Source organism: Tinamus guttatus, unplaced genomic scaffold (genome assembly GCF_059628265.1).
Source record: "Tinamus guttatus ecotype Peru unplaced genomic scaffold, ASM5962826v1 Tinamus_guttatus_pri_ptg000215l, whole genome shotgun sequence".
Lineage (NCBI taxonomy): Eukaryota > Metazoa > Chordata > Aves > Tinamiformes > Tinamidae > Tinamus > Tinamus guttatus.
In genome coordinates, this window is record NW_028288749.1 from 2,531,661 (window position 1) to 2,550,976 (window position 19,316).

Sequence of the window (19,316 nt, forward strand, 5' to 3'; positions counted from 1 at the left end):
TCTATCTTATGAGGAAAGACTAAGCAAGCTGGGTCTGTTTAGTCTAGAGAAGACTGAGAGGGGATCTGAGCAATATGTATAAAACCTGAGGGGAGAAGGTAGGGAGGATGGGGCCAAACTGTTCTTGGTGGTGGGCAGTGATGGGACAAGGGGTAATGGGTGCAAGTTGAAACACAGGCAGTTCCATCTCCATGAAGAACTTTTTTACTGTGAGGGGGACAGAGCCCTGGAACAGCCTGCCCGGAGAGGCTGTGGACTCTCCTGCTGTGGAGATCCTCAAACCTGCCTGGATGCCACCCTGTGCCACATGCTCTAGGTGACCCTGCTTGAGCAGGGGGGCTGGACTATATGATCTCTAGAGGTCCCTTCCAGTCTTAACCATTCTGTGATTCTGTGATGTGCCCCTGATGGGCACTGCTGATTTCCTGCGCTGCCAATGGCTGCTGCTCTCTTCTGTGTTCCCATGAAGCCTTGTCTTGTCTGAAGTGAGCGCTTGTGCATAAAGCAGGTAGGGGCCTTTCTCCTTGTCCCCGTGGCCCTGTGGCCAGTGTGGAGCTGAGCGTGAGCTGTGCCCTGTGCTCCCTTCCCATGGCGAGGTCTGGAGGGCCCCCGTTAGGACACTGCTTAGGCATGATGTGCTTGGGAAGGGAGGAAGCAGCTGCCTCAGCCACAGGCGGGTGTCACTCAGCGTGTGAGCCCCCGTGCAGCTCCGGACAGGAGACGAGGGCACTGTGCTCACCGTGCGGCGTAAGTGGCTCTGAGTAAGCAGGGAGATGGGCAGCTGCGTGGCACTCGCTGGGGAAGTGATGCCTTGCACAGGCGGTCTCTGTTAGCCGGGCCCGTAGCGCGAGGTCAGCTTATGGGTAACTGGTGGCGAGTGGCTGATGTCACTGTGAGGCGCTTGTGACCCGGCATTGGTGGCAGAGGGATAAGGTACCTCACAAGGGCCCCGCCTCAGTGCGTGAGTCTGCGCGGTGCTGTCTAGTCGTCCTCCCTGTTGAGCACGGTCATCTTCTTCTGAGGTACCGCAGGTACCACAGGGCGCCGACGACAGGGCGCTGTCTTGTGCTTGGAAGCACAGAGGCCCCGGGAGGCCGCACGAAAACCCGTAGGTGGCCCCTGGCCCAGGGTGCATGGAGCCCTGGGAGGCCACACGAAAGCCCGTAAGCCCCGCACAGAGGCCCTATGGGCTTTCGTGTGGTCTCCCAGGGCCTCCGTGCACCCTGGGCCAGGTAGCCCCTACAAGTTTTCGTATGGCCTCCAGGGGCCTCTGTGCTCCCTGGGCCAGCGGGTCCCCAGGGGCTTTCGTGCAACCTACTGGGGCCTCTGTGCGTCCTGGTCCAGCGGGACCCTACAGGCTTTTGTGCGGCCTCCCGGGGCCTCTGTGCGCCCAGGGGCACGGGGGCCCTACGGGGACTCCATGCGCCCTGGGCTAGAGGTGCCCTATGGGCTTTTGTGCGGTCTCCATGAGCCCTGGGCCAGGGGGCTCTGCGGGCTTTGGTGCGGCCTTCCGGGGCCTCCTTGCGCCCTGGGACAGGGGGTCCCTAAGGGCTCTCTTGCGGTCTCCCGGGGCACCCGTTGGGCAAGGTGGGCACTATGGGCTTTCGTGCAGCCTCCAAAGGCCTCTGTGTGCCCTGGGCCGGGGGGGCACTATGGGATTTCCTGCGGCCTCTCAGGGCCTCCGTGCGCCATGGGCCTGAGAGGTCCTAAGGTCTCTCGTGTGGCCTCCCGGGGCCTCCTTGCGCTCTGTGCCTGGGGGCCCCTACAGGTTTCGTGCGGCCTCCCAGGGCCTCCATGTGCTTTTCACCAGGGGGGCCCTATGGATTTTTGTGCAGCCTCCTGGGGTCTCCGTGCGCCCTGGGCCAGGGGGACCGTATGGGCTTTCGTGTGGCCTCCCAGAGCCTCTGTGCGTCCTCAGCCAGTGGGGTCCTAAGGGCTTTCATGCAGCCTCCCAGCACCACCGTCGGCCAGAGGGTCCCTACGGGCTGTTGTGCAGCCTCCCAGGGCATCCGTGCGCCCTGGACCAAGGGCACCCTACGGCCTTTCGTGCGGCCTCCCGGGGCCTCCTTGCGCGAAAGCCCGTATGTCCCCCCTGGCCCGGGGAGCACGGAAGCCCCGGGGGGCCAAACGAAAGCCCGTAGAGCCCCCCTGGCCCAGGGCACACAGAGGCCCCGGGAGGCCACACGAAAACCCGTAGGTGGCCCCTGGCCCAGGGCGCATGGAGCCCTGGGAGGCCAAACGAAAGCTCGTAGGGCCCCCCTTGCCCAGGGCACACGGAGGCCCCGGGAGGCTGCACAAAATCCCGTAGGGCCCCCTGGCCCAGGATGCACGGAGACCGCATGAAAGCCCATAGGGCACCTCTAGCCCATGCACCCGGGGCCAGGGGGGCCTATGGACTTTCGTGGGGCCTCCGTGTGCCCTGGGACAGGGGAGCCCTATGGATTTTTGTGCGGCCTCCTGGGGTCTCCGTGCGCCCTGGGCCAGGGGGACTGTATGGGCTTTCGTGCGGCCTCCTGGAGCCTCTGTGCGTCCTCAGCCAGTGGGGTCCTAACGGCTTTCGTGCAGCCTCCCAGCGCTGCTGTGGGCCAGGGGGTCCCTACGGGCTGTTGTGCAGCCTCCCAGGGCATCCGTGCGCCCTGGGCAAGGGGCCAACTACAGGCTTTCGTGCAGCCTCCTGGACCCTTCGTGCGCTGTGGTCCAGGGGGATCTATGGGGTTTTGTGCGGCCTCCCTGGGCCTCCGTGTGTACTGGGCCAGGGGGGCCCTATGGGCTTTGGTGCCGTGTCCCGGGGACTCCATGTGCCCTGGGCAAGGGGAGCGCTATGGGCTTTCGTGTGGCCGCCCCAGTCCTCTGTGCGTCCTGGACCAGGCAAGACCTATGGGGCTTTTGTGCGGCCTCCTGGGGCCTCTGTGCACCCTGGCCCAGGGAGTCCCTATGGGCTTTTGTGTGGCCTCCCTGGGCCTCTGTGCTCCCTGGGCTAGAGGGTCCCTAGGGGCTTTCATGCAGCCTCCCGGGGCCTCCGTGCGTCTTGGTCCAGCGGGGCCCTAATGGCTTTCGTGCGGCCTCCCGGGGCCTCTGTGCGCCCAGGGGCATGGGGGCCCTATGAGGACTCCGTGCGCCCTGGGCTAGAGGTGCCCTATGGGCTTTCATGCGGTCTCCGTGAGCCTGGGGCCATGGGGAGCCGTACGGGCTTTCGTGCGGCCTCCCGGGGCCTCCGTGTGCCCTGGGCAAGGTGGGCCCAATGGGCTTTCGTGCGGCCTCCCGGGGCCTCCGTGCGCCCTCGGCCATGGGTGCCCTATGAGCTTTTGTGAGGCCTCCCAGGGCCTCCGTGAGCCCTGGGCCGGGTAAGACCTACTGGCTTTTGTGCGTCCTGCCAGGCCATCCGTTCACCCTGGGCCATGGAAGCCATCCGGCGTTTCGTGTGGCCTCCCGGGGCCTCCCTGTGCCCTGGTCCAGGGGGGCCCTAAGAGCTTTCGTGTGGCCTCCTGGGGCCTTTGTGTGCCCTGGGCCAGAGGGATTTTTATGGGCTTTCGTTGGGCCTTCCGGGGCCTCCGTGCAGCCTGGGGGGTCTACGGGCTTTCGTGTGGCCTGCCAAGGCCTCCGTGCAGCCTGGTCCGGGGGGGCCCTAAAGGCTTTCATGCAGCCTCTCAGGGCCTCTGTTCACCCTGGGCCATGGAAGCCCTACTGGCTTTTGTGCGGCCTCCCAGAGCTTCAGTGCACCCTGGGCCGGAGGGTCTTTACGGGCTTTGTGTGGCCTCCCAGGGCCTCTGTGCACCCTCGGCCAAGGGGGCCATATGGGCTTTCGTGCGGCCTCCCAGGGTCTACTTCTGCCCTGGGCCATTGGAGCCCTCCAGGCTTTTGTGCGGCCTCCCAGGGCCTCTGCGTGCCCTGGGTCAGGGGGGCCCTATGGGCTTTCATGCGGCCTCCCAGGGCCTTCGGGTGCCCTGGATCAAGGGCCACCTACAGGCTTTTGTGCGGCCTCCGGGGCCTCCGTGTGCTCTGGGCCAGGGAGGCCTGACGGTATTTGGTGCGTCCTCCTGAGGCCACCATGCGCCATGGGCCCGAGGGTCCCTACGGGCTTTGGTGCAGCCTCCCGGGGCCTCCGTGTGCCCTGGGCCTGGGGGCCCCTACGAGCTTCGTGCAGCATCCGTGCGCCGTGGAGCAAGGGCCACCTACGTTTTTTGGTGCTGTCTCAGGGAGCCTCCATGCGCCCTGGTCCACGGTGGTCCTTGGGGCTTTCTTGTGGCCTCCCGGGGCCTCGGTGCGCCCTGGGCCAGAGGGGCCCTAAGGGCTTTCGTGCGGCCTCCCGGGGTCTCTGTGCGCCCTGGGTCAGGGGGGCCCTATGGGCTCTTGTCTGGCCTCCTCCCAGCGCCTCCATGTGCCTTGGCAGGGGGACCCTATGGGCTTTGGTGCGCCCTCCCGGGGCCTCTGTGCACTCTGGGCCACAGAAGCCCTATGGGCTTTCGTGGGGCCTCCCAGGACCTTTGTGTGCCCTGGGTCAGGGGCCCCTACAGGCTTTCGTGCGGCCTCCCAGGGCCTTTGCGCACCCTGGGCCAGGGGGCCCTACGGGCTTTCATGTGGCCTCCGGGTCCTCCGTTTCTCCTGGTGAAGGGGGGCCCTGCGGGTTTTGATGCGTCCTCCTGGGGCCGCCGTGCACCTTGGCAAGGGGGCCCCTTTGGTCTTTTGTGCGTCCTCCCAGGGCCTCCACACGCCCTGGGCCAGGGGGACTCTACGGGCTTTTGTGTGTCCTCCTGGGGCCTCAGTGTGCCCTTGGCCAGGGGGGCCGTAGGGGCTTTCGTGTGGCCTCCTGTGGCCTCTGTGTGCCCTGGACTAGGGAGGCCCTATGAGCTTTCATGCGGCCTCTGTGTGCCCTGGGGCAGGGGGGCCCTAAGGGCTTTCGTGCGCCTCCTGGTACCTCCACAGGCCCTGGGCCAGGGGGACCTTTTGTTTTTTCGTGCGGCCTCCTGTGGTCTCCTTGTACTCTGGGCCAGGGGGGCCCTATGGGCTTTCGTGCGGCCTCCCGGAGCCTCCACACGCCCCTTGCCAGGGCGTCCTGTGGGCTTTCATGTGTCCTCTAGGCAGAATCTGTCGTGCCTCAGCGAGGCCCTCCGAGCCTGTGAGGGGCATGGCAACCTCCTGGAGAAGAGCTGGCTGGAGATGAGCTCTGTAAGTGGCTGCTCCTTGCCTCTGAGATGTTTCCTGGGCAGAGGAGCAGCGTGCCCTGGGAGAAGGTAGCCCAGGGTGTACTGCAGCAGGTCCGTGCGGGAAAGGCTCCCGGAGAGCCTCAAGAGCCTTGCTGAGCTGGTGGGTGCTGTTAGGTCTCCTCAGCAGGAGAGCATTGGCAGCTGCCATGTGTCTCACACAGGCAGGGCTGCCCCTGAGGAAGCAGTGAGCACTGCAGCTGCTCCTCCCCATCTCTGCATCTCTGCAGGGCTGAGGAGTGCTCAAGCTGAACCTTTGCCTCTCCCTTAAGCCAGCTGTGGGAGCCCAGCAGTCTCCATTTGCCTGCCCTCTCCTTGCCCTCCCTGAGGGGCTTTTGCAGTGTGGCAAGTGGGCTGAGGGAGGGAAGGAGCTCCCGCAAGAGGCTTTGCCTCTCGTGCCAGACAGCGATGAGGGCTCTGGGGCTCTGCTGTTCTTCTCAGCTCTCATGGTGGCTCTTGTTTGTCTTAGGAGTTGTGGTGCACCGAGAAGGGCACTGTGAAAGATCTGTGGCTGAGGACAGCGCCACATTTTCCACAGCTGATGGAAGCAGAGCCAGAAGGCGGCAGCTGCAGGTATCTGCTGAAGCTGCCAGCACTCCAGCGTGAGGATGCTCTATGAAGAATTAAATAATTAAATCACGCTGTCATCTCTTTGGTCTGCGGCTCCATGCAGGACCCTGAAAGAGGATCCTGTACGCATGCAAGTAGCGTCTGAGGCCTGTGATTTATGGAGAAAGCTAGGCTGTGGAAAAACCATCCCTGAAACCTGGAGTGTTTGAGAGAGTTGAGAGCTGTAAAGCAGTTCAAAAAATGGTCTCCCCCCACACTACCTCTCTCCAAATCAGGAGCAGGGAAAAAGCCACCCATAAAGCGGATGGGCTCTGGGGGCTGCCTGCACGTGTGGAGCTTGTCTCTGATACATCAGCCTCAAAAGACACACGGACATTATAGTGCCTTCCCATGTAAGGCCACCATATATGCCCCAGCAGCCTGAAAACATGGGATCTTGTACTTGGCTTGAGGCTACTATCTGGACGGGTTGACTTTAAGGTCGCACATTGGAGGTGTGGCTTTTTCAGGCTTTCTTTTGGGCAAGAAGTCTGTAGTGAAACTCCCAAGCAGAGGAAAAAGAAGGATGCTAAAGAAGGATGACCACAAAGGCAGAAAAAAAGGCTTTTGTCAGGTAAATGACAAATGAGGTAGGTTCAAGTGGAGTCCAAGGTTATCACCAAGCCCCAGCTTGGCCATGGCAATGAAAGTGAAATCCAGGTGGTCCCCCAAGCACTTCTCTGCACAGTCCAGATAGACCAGGTGGGCAAGGAAGCTCAGTTCTACTGCGGGCAGGTATGAGGTCTTGTTTGTTGCCTCACAATGAGCAGCCTGTTATCCAGCGGGATGGTACTGCTTGGACTGCTGATATTCCCTGAAGCCAGCACCATTCCCAAAGAAATATGAGGCTTAGAGGCTGGGATGCACCTGCAAGGGATGTGATCTAACACCTCCCAGAGACCACAGCCCTTAGGAAATGCAAACAGATGTGGAGAAGCTGCAAGGACGTGGCCCTAGGGACGCTGTTTATTGTTACAGCCAGGCTGACAAGAAGTGCTGCCATTTAGAGTCCATGTGGATCGCTTCCCCTGCCCTCATACCGACAGGCGTGGGGTCCTCTAGGCCCTCTGCCTGTGTGCCTGGCTCTCGTGCTGTGGAAGCCCTGATAAAGCAAGGTCTCCCCATGCCTAGGTGGAGGGCAGTGTGAGCTGCCCTCCTAGCTCTTGAGGGAGCCCGAGGTGGCTTCTGGAGCCCCTGCTGTTCAGCTTCCTCCTTTGGGCCGGGCCCAAAGCAAAGCAGAGCCCGAGCTCAGGGCTTTTCCTGCAGCTGCAGAGCCAAGAGAAGAAGCCCAAGCAGCCTGCCGCACAAATGCTGCTGGCACTGAGGAGCCTGCCTGGGGCTGAATGTGCAGGCTGTCCTTGCTGCAGAGGATGGGGAACTTCCAGGTTGTAGTTCCCTTGGATGGCTGAGCTAGACAAGGATCTCCCTGATTGAATGAATGTAACTCACCTTCATGAACACTTTATAAAATGAGCTTTAATACGTTATATTGCTTCTCAGACAACAACCTCATGACTCAGGAGCTGCAGTACATCATATCTCCTGTGAAATTTGTGCCTGTATCTTCTGGGAAGAACTTTTGGACTTAAAATGATACCCAGCCCCTCTGCCTCATTTTCTCTCTGGAAAATGTGGAGATTATAATATTCACCTGCTTTGCACAGAAATGTGGAGAATTAATTAGTAAATGACTGAGCAGTAAACTGCCAGAGCATGTTACAGCAGTAAGTGCCTGATTTACTACTCGTTCTCAACAGGGCCATAACTACTGCTGCGAGGAAATGTCTTTCACCTCCTCTCTCTATCTCTTAATCTGAGCTTGCCATTTCCTTCTCTTTGTCAGTTGAAACATAGCTTTCCCTACTCTTTCTCCAGTCAGAGAGCTCAGTTTTGGAAATGTCGTCACGCTGCTAGTAAGGCTTATTAACCCAGGCTAAGTCTGGGCTCCTCAGCCTCCAATATTACATCTCTCCAAGCTAAAATCCTACTGTTTTGCCTTTTTTTTTTTTTTCCCTCTTGCCTGTCTGCCAAAAGAAATGCCTGAGGAGACATGCGATGAATTAATGTTCATGGACTGAGACAAGGTCCAGAACAGCATGAGTGTAAAGCTATATTCCTTCAAGGTCTGCTCACCATCCAAAATCTGCTCCTGCATAATGCTTACAAGGCCTCATACAGACCATGAAGAGAATTCTCTATTTGATTGTCCTCCTGCCTTCTGTTTTTTCATTATCAGTGTCATAGCTAGTGATGCTAAAATGATAATGCTTGTCATCTAGCCCTAAACTGAACATCTGAGAATAAATGAGTCCTGTGCACTTTTCCTTGGGCTTTTATATCAGCCTGTTTGCAAATTTAGATGGGTTCCAGTGCATAGTTTCACATTTAGCTGCTTTCTTCCTTGCAGTCATAAAGGTGAGTTTTACTTCCCTCCCTTGAGAAGAAATTCAACTTTTGGACCAAGAGCCACAGCCAGAGAGGCAGTATGAGCTCACCGAATGATGCTTGCTAAAAGACTTCCTTGTCTGAGTAGATTTCAACATGATTCTCCTGTGTCTTAATGGCTTTTCTTTTTTTTTTCCTAGTCCCCATGCTAAACTCAGTAACACTTTTAAAAGAATCCTTTCAACATTTTAGGTAAGTAGTAAAACTAGAAATAAAGGAAGTCTTAAAATATTTCCATCTTCCTTGTTTTGGGTGGGTCTAATAGAATATATTTTTAAACCAAACCCTCTTTACATGGAAGAAGCAATACCCCGGCCGTTTAGAGCAATGTGGAAGAACAGAGACTGTAGGAATTTGGTCTCTGGAGTCTGCTCCAAAATGGGAATATGGAGGGACTATGTGGTCTCCTCATGACTTAATACCCAGAGCAATGAACTGATCTGTGGCTGCTAGAACCTGACTGAGGAGAGCAAACAAGTGAGTCATCTCTCAAAGCTGTGGTGATGTGATTTCTTTCTGCTACCTGGTGGCCAGGCAGGTAGATTTCACTAAACCTGCCATTACTTAACCCCATTAAAGGGCACAGTGTAGTCATGAAGAAGATGACTGGGGGCACCAGAGGAATAGTTTTACTCCTGGCCACTCAGCATAGCCTCCTAAAGCTGCAGACTTGTGTGTACCCAGCAGCTTTTTACTGTGCAAATCTCGGAGGCAAAGCGTAATTCCCTTCAAAAGCTCAACCTTACTAGGGAGTAGGGAATTATTCTCTTAAGAGTGCTTGTATTTCAGGTCCCTTTCTCCTAAATAGCAGAGATCTGAAATAGAAGTAAATAATATATTTTGATGTTTTATCTGCAGTTTCAGAGGAGACTTTTTGTTTTTCCTCATTATCAGCTCTTCTTTCACTAGGAAGTGCAGAGTCAGTTCCTGGAAAAACCTGTGCAGGAAGTCAGTATTTCCAAACAGCCACAGGATGGCATCATCTATTCATGCTAATCTAGGAGAAACTGTCTTACAGCCAGCTAGCCTCCACAGAAAGGCCCTTTTGGAGTTAACCAGTGTCTGTAGCGTAGTTTTAAAAGCTAGGACTTCTCAGGTAACACAGTTGTTTTGCTCTGCCTTCAGGAATGAGCTGTTCTGGCTTAAATGCTGGCGCTGGCTGGGGTAGTCGCACAAGAATTTCACGTCCTCTTGCTCCCATTATTTTCTTGCTATACCCAGCCCCATAATAGAGATGTAGATGCAAACTGCATTGGGGGTGCCTTAGCGCCAAAATAGACATCCTCAGAGCCCCTCTGCCTTGTCTTGTGGTCACTTAAATTTTGTGGACAGTGAAGTTTGCCAGGGCCAAGAATGATTCTCTCTGCCTTGGCATCACTGAGTTGATGCTGACTGTTCTGTTGTTGGGCCCCACAGACTGACCTGTCTGCCACTGCTGCTGTTGGGGACCCAATGAGCTGGACTCCGTGGGGGAGAGGTGGCGGGTGCTGTACCCATCGCTCCGGCATTCTAGCACGGCTCCAGCATCGCAGCACTTCTCCAGGAGGGAGGAAAAGGCATTCCTCTTCACAAAGCTGTTGGCACTCTGAACGGAGTAACTCCGCATTTGTTGGGCCAAGGGAAAAGACCAAAGTGTCTCAGAGCACTGGGGACTTGCTTGGATGGCAGCATTATTGCTTCTGGTCCCTGCTCCACACTTTGACTAAAGAGTGAAGGTGTAGTAAGAGCCAGCCCTCCCCTCCTGGTAGGGCTTCAGGAGCCTGTGGGGACAAAGGACTTCTTTGTACAGTCCCTTGGCTCCTGGCCTGCTCCAGTTCAAGGGACTTTCAACTTGACCTCCACCCTAACCTACTTCCAGCCTAAGACCCATCAACTTTCTTCCCTTTCTCTAGCTAGTTCCTACCATTGGTTTCTCCTCCTGCTTCCTTTCTTGGCCAGCTCATCCCCTGATGCTTCTTGGCTATCAAGGTGAAAGCCCTTTCCTGCCCTTCGCCAGTCCACCCACATCCTCTGCACACTGCTGCGACTGAAAAATGGGGCAAGATATTTGGGTTGAAACCCCCACAGGTGGAGCCAGGACCTGCTGCTGGACATGCCATAGTCTGGCTGTGAATGGAAAAGGAAGCACAGAATCAAGCAGGGTTAACTCTCCTGCGCTGTTCCCCCTTAGCAAGGAGAGAGCCGGCAGCAGCCAACCTCCTGCAGAGCAGAAATGCTGCTTTTCTTCTTCCCACTACTTTTTCCCCTGGAGGAGAGGCACTTGACTGTGCTCATTAATAAGGCAAGGCCATTAAACTTGATTAAGCTAAACTGTCTCTTTAAGAAAATCTCTTTGAGCTGTGCAGCTGGCTGCAGGCAGCAACTACACAGCATTTCTGCCCACTGAGCTCCGACCGTCTCATCCAGGGCCAGAACACAGATACAGGGAAGATTTCCCTATGAAAATAAACACACGAATGAGAACTGGAAAGCACAGATTTTTTTCTTTAGTTATTTTTTATTAAAAAAAATATTCCAAATCATTCTTTTTCCTCTGTTACACAAACCGTTTAGAAAAATAAAAGGCTGACATGAAATGTGGCTGTGGGGAGGCACATGTGGCTATGTGGCTGTAGGGAGCTGGGACCCCCCGCAGCAGCGTTTCTGTACCATGCTTGTCTACTTCCCTGCTAGGGCGGGTGCTGCGAGGTTCCTGCCGCCCGATGCACAGGTGATGGGCTCTGGTGCACCTCAGGCTGTTGCTGGTCTTTTGCTTTTGTCTCAGCGGCTTCAGACTCTGGTTTAGTTTTTTAAAAAAAGAGTGGGGCAGAATGAATCAGTAGCAGCATTTTTTGCTAAAGGGGAATAGAAGTTACAGAAGTTTCCCTGGTATTTCTCGGGTTCTTGGGTTCTTGTAGGAATTGATTGCCCTCACCCGAAGCTGCCCTCACTGAGGCGTTTGGAGTGCGACCCTTCTCCAGGAGCTGTGCGAAGCACCGCAGTTGTGCACCAAGGATACTGTGCTCTCTGCACGCTGGCTGCCACCCCAACCTCGTTCCCCTTAGCTCTGCTTTTTTCATTCCTCCAGATAACAACACCCCTTCTCTGAGGCTTTTGCTGTCTTTGGACCACAGTAGAAGCACCTGCGTGGGCAGCTCTGCTGCCTGGAGTAAGACGGGGTGGCGGCTTTGCCCACCTGGGGAGCTGTGCGGGCAGGAGGGCTAGGGACAGGCACCTGGATGTGGGAAGCAGGACGGAATAATCCGAGTGCAGCACCGATTCTCTAGGATCCCAGTAGGTCTGAGGGTTTGGGACGGAGACCAGAGCTGTGTTTCTCTCTGTGGCTAGGTGTGGCAAACCCTAATGTTTCCAGCGTTACATGCTGCTTCCTGTTTTGGAGAAGAGAGTCATTTTTTTCTGTGGTAATAAAGTAGACTGGAAAATAAGGCACATATGGGGTCTATGTGATGCAGAACCTGGCCTCAGGGCTGCTACCAACACGACCAAATGGAGGCCAAGCCCCGTGACATGCTGTTGACATCGCCCCCCATCAGTCAGACCAAACAGGCTGCAATGGGACCATATGGAAGGAGCGACTGCTTCGAGAAGGCAGCTTTTCCTCACTGCCTCCGTGCTGGCGTACCCCCAGGGTACTGGAACAGGGCAGCTCCCCAAGGTGCCGCTGCCCTCTCCAGGGCTGGAAGCAGCTGTGTCTGGCAGGCTCCCTCCACGTTGGCCTCTTGTCCTCAAGATGTGTGGCTGCCATCTTCAGTTGGCTTCAACAGCTTAGAAAGTGGGAGGAAAACATCTAGCAAACAGACACAGTGCAAAACTCAGATGTGACGCCGCTTCTGATCATAGTCCTTGCTGGCAGGGGCTGAGCTTGGTGGTGCAGAGAGCGGGGACAGAGGAGATCCCTGGCTTGGCAGGTGGTGGGGTAGGCGTGCAGGTGTTGGTGGAACAGAAGCCAAAACTGTAGGAGGTGAGAGCTGCAGGTGGTGTGGCTAGCTGCTGGGCTGGGCTGAGCTGTGGCATGCTGGAGGAAGATAAGGATGGAGATGGAACTGACTGCAGGGTCCAGCTGGACAGGAGGAGGGACACAATGTAGATAAAGGATGACTATGAGTATGAACTTTACTCCTTGCTGTGCCACCAGCACGTCCGAAATCCCGAAGCCAGGTGACCTGACAGGCACACAGAAGCGCTCTGCAGAAGAGCTGCCCAAATGGCCTTGGTTGGCAGCAGCATGTGCTCCTGCATGCGCATCTGAGACGGTGCATAGCGGCTGCAAGGAATGGGCATGGCTGTGCGTGCAGCGAAAGTGGGTCCACTGCCACAGTACTGCATCAGTTCCTGGCCCCACATCACAGGGAGCTTTGGTCCTACCCACCTCCAGTAGTCACTCAATAAATAACACTAATGCTCATAACTAAACTTCTACAGAGCCACAGCATGCATTTCCACTCCTGCAGTAGCATAGAGGTGATGCAGTGTTTGTTGCAGTGTGGTGGGCTATTTAAAGGCAAAATGGTCTAATACTTTTTTTTTTTTTTTTTTCTGAGGAGCTTTTCAGTGCTGGTGCAAAGCGGCTGGTCTCACAGCCTTGTTTCTCCTTTCTGACTCTCGTCTGGATGGCAGCATGTCCTTCTGCTTTGCTGCCTCAAGATGAAATCTTGAGGTGTCTATGGCTGGGATAAGTGTCGGGGAGTCTCTGTCTTCAAAAGCTCTTATTGCCTTTGGGTTGGGGGTGGGGAGACAAGACATCTTTGAGCTGTGATGTAATCTGGCACTCATCTTTCTTTGCATCTCCAGCGTGGTTGAGATTTGGACAGAGCTTAGATAGTCACGCTGTGCTAGCTCTGTGGCAAGGCACGTGAATGAGGAGTGTGTGCTTGCTTTGCACGCGGGCATCTGTGCTTGTGCAGGGGCCGTGCATGGACAGCTTTGTCATTAAGTGCACTTGGTCCTGGGCGCATTTGGCTGTGCTACAGTGGACATGCTTACAAACACGAGTGCAAACAGATAGGCTCATGTTGAATTCGCCAAGCGTCAGCTTGATACGTGTGTTGTGCTTATGGCGAGAGGTGCATGTCTAGGTGAGGGTATATATGGTCTAGTGGCAGGTCACTCTCATGTGGTCAGCACTGCTCGGGTCTGTGTGCGTATGTGTCCTTTTGCATGGGTTTCAGCCCTTGGGCACGCTGCCATGGTAGGGGAAAAGAGACCTGCAGAAGCATATGCCCAGGTGCCTTGCCTTCAACAAGTGCCTTCAACACTCTGGTTGGCTTTTGAGTTCATCCTTCTTTGAAAGTCACTACAAAGAGGCCAGCAGCTATGGCATCTCCTTGCCCTTTGTGCTGCACAGTTGAAAGGACTGGCAAGGTCTCTACAGGGAGGACCTGGACACCTTCCTGTCTGCTATATTGGTAGTGATGGTCTCTTGTCCAGCAAGAGCAGCTTGGGCTGAGCTGAGATCCACAGGTCCTCTTCATCCTTCTTCTTCTTCTTTTTCTTCTTATTCCTCTCGGCATGGAGCCGCCCGTTGCTGCTGGTGCCACCTTTCTTGCTGCTTGCTCCCCTCCGGCTGCAGAAGCAGCAGTGGCAGCAGATAAAAACGAACACAATGAGAACGACGACGGGTAGGCCCAACAGCACAGCGAGGCAGACGGTGTTGAAGACACCTTCCTCATGCTTGGTACGGATGAGCTCCAAGACAGAATTAAAGAAAGAGCTGATCTTCTGCTCCATGTTGGCTCCCTGGCAGGCTGCCTGTACTGCTCTGGCACGGTCCGTCTGCTTTGAGGCCTCTCAGGATATGTTCAGCTCCTGTAAACAGCTATTGGGCTCCCGAAGTGTCTTCGGATGATGCCTGTAAAGACAGGAAATCGCACACGTCAGGTGGCTGCGCCCTCAGTGTTTTTCTCCACGGAGCTGCCAGCACAGTCAGAGCCTCGGCAGGGTGAGAGATCTGCTGCCTTGGAGGGCCCCTTGTGTCTGCTTTCCCAGCCCCTGCTTTGCGGGGCTGAGCTTAGGCCTCAGCACCCTTGACAGTCTCCAGCACGTAGCCATCTGTTATAGACGGGGAGGCCAACCACCCATACAGGACACCCTCCTGTGGGAGGGCAGGAATTTCTAGCCCCTGTGCAGCGAGCAAGGTATACCCTGGGGTAGCAGTGCAGAGGGGGAGAAGCCCCCATGGCCTTGCCTCCTTTGTCAAGATCTCTTTGGAGATGAGGACCTCTCCCTCGGGCTCGTCCCTGGGGGACAAGCAAAGAAGGCTTCAGCGGGGAGAGCCTCCTGGTCTTGGCTTGGCACCAAGCACGGATCCTGCACCACTACAGATTTATCTCAGAGCCTTCACAACCCTTCCTGGGGATGTACCCTTGCTGGGCAGCGGTCGGTGCCTCAGGGGAGCAGGCCGTGCATGGCTGAGACTGCTGCTCCCCTCGGCTCGTGCCCCTGCCGGCCTGGGCCCGAGCCTTCCCCGAGGCAGCGGGGCCGTCACACCCAGCGACGAACCGCAACGGGGAGAAGCGCTGGCTGGGGGCTACAGCCGCGTCAGCCGCGGAAGGGCCTCACCGTGACTCACCTGGGAACTGCTCCAAGGACGGGTAGGGCCCAGGAGCATTTCTGCGGCATGACATAAGGTTTTCCTTTCCCTCGTGGAGGGAGAGGTACTGCCGCGCGGCAGGTTTCCAAGGAAAGCCCCGGTGCAGGAGCATTCAGGGGCCAGGGCTCCCCCGTGCGAGCCTTGAGCCCCAAGGAGGTTCGAGTAGGGCCCCGGCCTTCACGCAGCCCTCTGGGCCCGGCTCCCCCGGGGAGGGACCAGGCGGGTTTGGGTACAGGTTCCTTGTCTTTTAAGCTCCACTTCCCTGCTGTGAACTGCATTCACAGTTACTCCGGCCAAGGGAGGCAGCACGGCCTGGGAGCTGGGCCCTGCCCCAGGGGAAGGGATGCTGCCCTTGGCCCCGCATATCCCTGTCTCGCTGCACAGCTTCACCCTTCTTCGAAGAAACAAGCACCCAGCAAAACCCATATCCGCCTCTTTCAGGAAACAAACCCTAAACTTAAGCCACGGGCTGCCACTGTGCACAGAGAGCTGCGCAGGCTTCTTTCATCAGCCACACTGGGCCCTGCCCTTCCTAACCAAGAGTGAAATGCTCCGGGTAGCTGCTGGGCTCTCAATCTGGGGCTTCACCCGTGCTTAGATCCTACTGAAAGAGAAGGGGTTTATTCCCCCCACACATCTCACAAAAAACAGCCTGGATGCTGCTAACTTATGTTCCTACCAGCCAGAGCATGTAGCTCCGAGCTGGCAACAGTTAACTGGCATTTTTTTCTTTTGAAGGCATGCGTGGGAAATGTGCTGAAAATAGATCTAAAAGTTTCAGTGGGAGACCTTCTGGGAACTGAGTGCTGAGAGCAAAGCACTATGCAACAAGGGTAATTTTAATCTCAGATAAATTAAGACTTTGAGCAGTAATGTTTTTACGGATGATTTTGGTCCCATTTGCTGTGCTTTCCAGGTCCTGCGCACTAGAAGGGGAATTTTAAAAGCTCTTTTCTCTGGAGGAAGACAAGTGGTGCGATGCCACTGGGGCGCGAGTAGCCAGCAGCCGCTGCGGGTCCTCACTCCTGCTGCTGCCTGTAGCTTGGGGGAGGACGGACCTGGGGAGGATGGAGACAGGGGGTGATGTTGCAGGCTGGAGCAAGGCAGCAAGGGGTTAAATCTCAGACACTGGGCTAGAGGAGACTGCTATGAAGTGAAGTAAGCCTGTGCCCAGCTCTGACTGGAGTTAACAGCCGCTTCCTTAGTACCCTCCAACCAATTGCACAACCATGCAATACACTCCTGCGCCTCCTGGCCTCATACGAAGTATTTCTGAGCCGGCAGCTTCACTCACGGCTCCTATGGAGGGAGTTAATCCTGCGGAAAGCTCTGCAAAAGCAGCCAGGGTACATCGCTCCTCGATTTCCCAAAGCTTGAGGGTGACAAAACGCAAGCCCCACCAGCCCTGTGCAAAAATCGCCGCCAAAAGGACCCAGAGTTGCCCCTCCAGGTCTCCTGGGCCCATCTTGGGCCTGACCCACAGCTTCACCAACAGGCATGTGGGGCTGAATCTAGGCACCTCCATGGCCCCAGGGGCTCTCGTCCTGGAGACTGCTCTTTTCAGTCCAGGTTTAGCAAAGGTTAAACTGCAACACAAACAAACAGCAAAGACCTCCCTGGTCTGGAGGAAGCAAGTTTGCCATTTATCCATAAATATCCCAACAGCTCATTATCCAGGCAGGAACACTGGGCTCCTACGATACACTTCACTAAAATAAATAAATAAATAAACAAATGGCAAAGAAACGCAGCCAAACCCATTAATTTCAGACAAAACAGGATGTATAATTTTATTCCTGCGCTGAGATGCTTTATGTTTATTGCCTCTAAAGTTCAGGGGAGGGAAGGAGGGCTGCAGCTTCCTTTCCAACTGCTAATTAATTGTTTGCAGGAAGAAAACACAGGGCCCTTTGAACTGCTTCCACTTTAACCAGAACCGCAAAGGCCCTCACTGCTTGTTTCTGGGAAGGGCCGGGCCCCGAGGGGTCTCCTCTGCTCTGCTGCAGCCCCCAAGTGAAGGATGCAGAGGAAAACCCTGACCCACCAGCGGCTCCCTGAGCCCAGGCAGCTGTCTTGGGGCATCCATCACCCCTGAGACGCTGGGCCAAGGTGGCCACGGCCTGGGCCACCTCCTGGCAGCGGCTTTCCCATGGCCGCACCGTTTCCTCCTGGCGGTGCATCGTCCTTTGTTCAATGCATGAAGGGATGCCTGTGCCTTGAATAAAGGGGTTGTTCAGATTAAAAAAAAAAAAAAAAAAAAAAGGAGGAGAGAGCAGAAAAACTGGTGCCTTTTACACCAGCAGCACCACGGGGGTCACCCGAGGCCACCCAGCGTGGCTAGCTTAAGGCCTGCCTTGGCTCACGCAGTTGTTTTGGGCCGCATTGTGCCCGTCTTGTGTCAGCTTTGTCCAAGTGGGGCTGGGCTCCTTAATCCTTACAGGCTTCAAAGGACACTTTTGAGGTGGGGGACGTCTTCCCCAGAGGAGCTACAGGGCCAGCTCAGGAGGGTGACGCTGGCCAAGAGCCACCTGTGCAGCTCCGCCTGACAGGCGGCAGCTGCCAGGCTAAGCATCAGCAAAGCAAAATCTAAGGTTGCCCTGGCAATGCTTGCCCACATCCGGCATGCAGGGTGGTGTGGGGCAGCCGTGGCAGCAGAGCGGTAAAGTTTGCAGCAAAGTTAGAGTGCGCCAAGTTAGAGAGAGCAAAGCTGAGAACTGCATGTGGCAGAGCAGGGAGAGCTGGAGGCCTTTCAGGGCCTGATTTTGCAAGTGGATGGAGGCTCTGCAGGTTCTCACATCCACACAAGGTCCTCTCCAGCTGCACAAAGCTCACTCAGCTCCTCTGGGCCAGCTGGAAGCTCAGCTTGGGACAGCCCTAAGAGCAACCACGGCCTCAGAGGTGGCAGATCTAGGAGCCCTTGTGCACCTTCTACATAAGTCTGATGTCCTTGGCGAGAGCAAAAAATAACAACCTTAAAACCCCCAGCGCCACGACTCAGGGCTTCCTCGTGGCAGAGGTGGTACGGAAGCACTCAGCCGGCATCCATGCACACTTTCTTAATGCAGAGGAGACCTAACTTCTGGGACTGACAACTGACACATGGCGACAATCCTAAAGCCAAACCGGGCTGCATCCCTCTTACCAGCTGCACGCTGGCTCCCTACCTGCCTCTGCTGGCAGCAGCAGCTCCCTCGGGGTCACGCGAGGAGAAGCAAACTCCTCTCGCAGCCCTTTGGCCCAGCTAGCAGGGACATGGCTACGGGCACTCACGGCAGCTCTCTTCCCGTTTGCACCTGCAGGCTTAAGGAAAATGGGACAAAACGTGACACCTCCTGAGCACATGCAGTTTCCTTAGCTGCGGTTAGAAATTATTGTTTCAGAAATGGTTAATAATAGCAGGTTTTCTCTCGTTCTTCCGGAGTCCCACAGCAAGTTCAAGAAACTTTTCTCAAATGTAAAAAAAAAAAAAAAAAAGGCAAAACAAAAACCAACAAAACACCAAAAGTCACTGGACAGAAAGCAAAAGTTGCCGCCTGTATCCTCTGCCCTCAAACCTTCCAGACGGGCTGTGCAGAGCTACTACCATCCCCTAAAGGAGCAATTTGGAAAACTACCGATAGGAAGGCCGGATAACAGGGTTAAAGTGAAACTATTTTGCAAGCTGCCTGCAACCCGCTCCGTGATTGCATCTGCGCGCGGGCGGCGGCGCCGGGGACCGAGCTCGGCGGCGGCGCGAAGGGAATGCCCGGCGGGACGGGCTTCCCCGCGTTTTTGGGGGGCCCCGGGGAGCGGGGGTCTTTAAAGAAACGGCAGCTTCATCCCCGACGGCTTCGCTGCGGCTCCCGCAAAGCTCGGACGGCTCCTGCCCGCAGGCGGCAACCGCTCCCTGCCGGCGCCGGGCAGGTCGAACCGAACCGAACTGAACCGAACCTAACCGGGGGACCTTCACCCCGAGCGGACCCACCTGGAGGCCGTCGCGGCGGCCGCTGCTCCGCGCCGCCCCAGGGCGAGTGTCCGCGGCAGGCGGGGCGGCGGCGCCCTGCTCGACGGGGCGGACCCGCCGCCGGGTGGGCCGGGCCGGGCCGGGCCGGGCCGCGCCGCCCCCGCGCTGGGCGCCTTGGGGACCCGCAGGTCCAGGCGCCATCGCGGGGGTTCAGTGCGTGTCCAGCCGCGGCAGCAGAGCCCGAGCGAGCCCCAGGGGCCGGGAGGAGGCAGGCGAGGAGGGCGGGAAGGCGCTGCTGGCCCCCGCGGCCGCCCTCCCTCTCCTGTGTCTGCTCGCCCGTGCTGCCGCGTTGATGCTTTTTAGGTCCTGACAAGGTGGGGCTGCCCCCTCTGCCCCCACTTTTATACCCCTGGCTGCATACCCCGGCTAAGATGAGAGCGAATGGGCGATTCAGAAAGCCGCTGATGCCCAGACCCTGCTTGATTTGGGAGGGTGAAGTTGCCCCCTGCTGCAGAAGGGGCCCGGCTGG

At 56.6% G+C, this 19,316-nt stretch overlaps 1 protein-coding gene and 2 long non-coding RNA genes across 3 annotated transcripts in view; 2 read left to right on the forward strand and 1 right to left on the reverse strand.

Annotated features, from left to right (window-relative positions):
* The first annotated feature begins 293 nt into the window (after positions 1 to 293).
* The window catches only part of LOC148594670 (uncharacterized), a 372,746-nt gene continuing 353,723 nt past the window's right edge, over positions 294 to 19,316 (forward strand). The window contains exon 1 of the long non-coding RNA XR_015913383.1: positions 294 to 316. This is a non-coding gene — a long non-coding RNA (uncharacterized LOC148594670). The remainder of the gene's footprint in view (positions 317 to 19,316) is intronic.
* On the forward strand, positions 5,077 to 5,793 carry LOC148594671 (uncharacterized). The gene is made up of 2 exons (XR_015913384.1): positions 5,077 to 5,166; positions 5,671 to 5,793. It is a non-coding gene; the product is annotated as an uncharacterized LOC148594671 (long non-coding RNA).
* On the reverse strand, positions 13,461 to 18,862 carry KIAA0040 (KIAA0040 ortholog). The gene is made up of 2 exons (XM_088524858.1): positions 18,809 to 18,862; positions 13,461 to 14,103 (listed from the first exon to the last, which is right to left on the reverse strand). The coding sequence occupies exon 2, from the start codon at positions 13,980 to 13,982 to the stop codon at positions 13,653 to 13,655; it is 330 nt and encodes a 109-aa protein (XP_088380984.1). The 5' UTR covers positions 13,983 to 14,103; positions 18,809 to 18,862; the 3' UTR covers positions 13,461 to 13,652.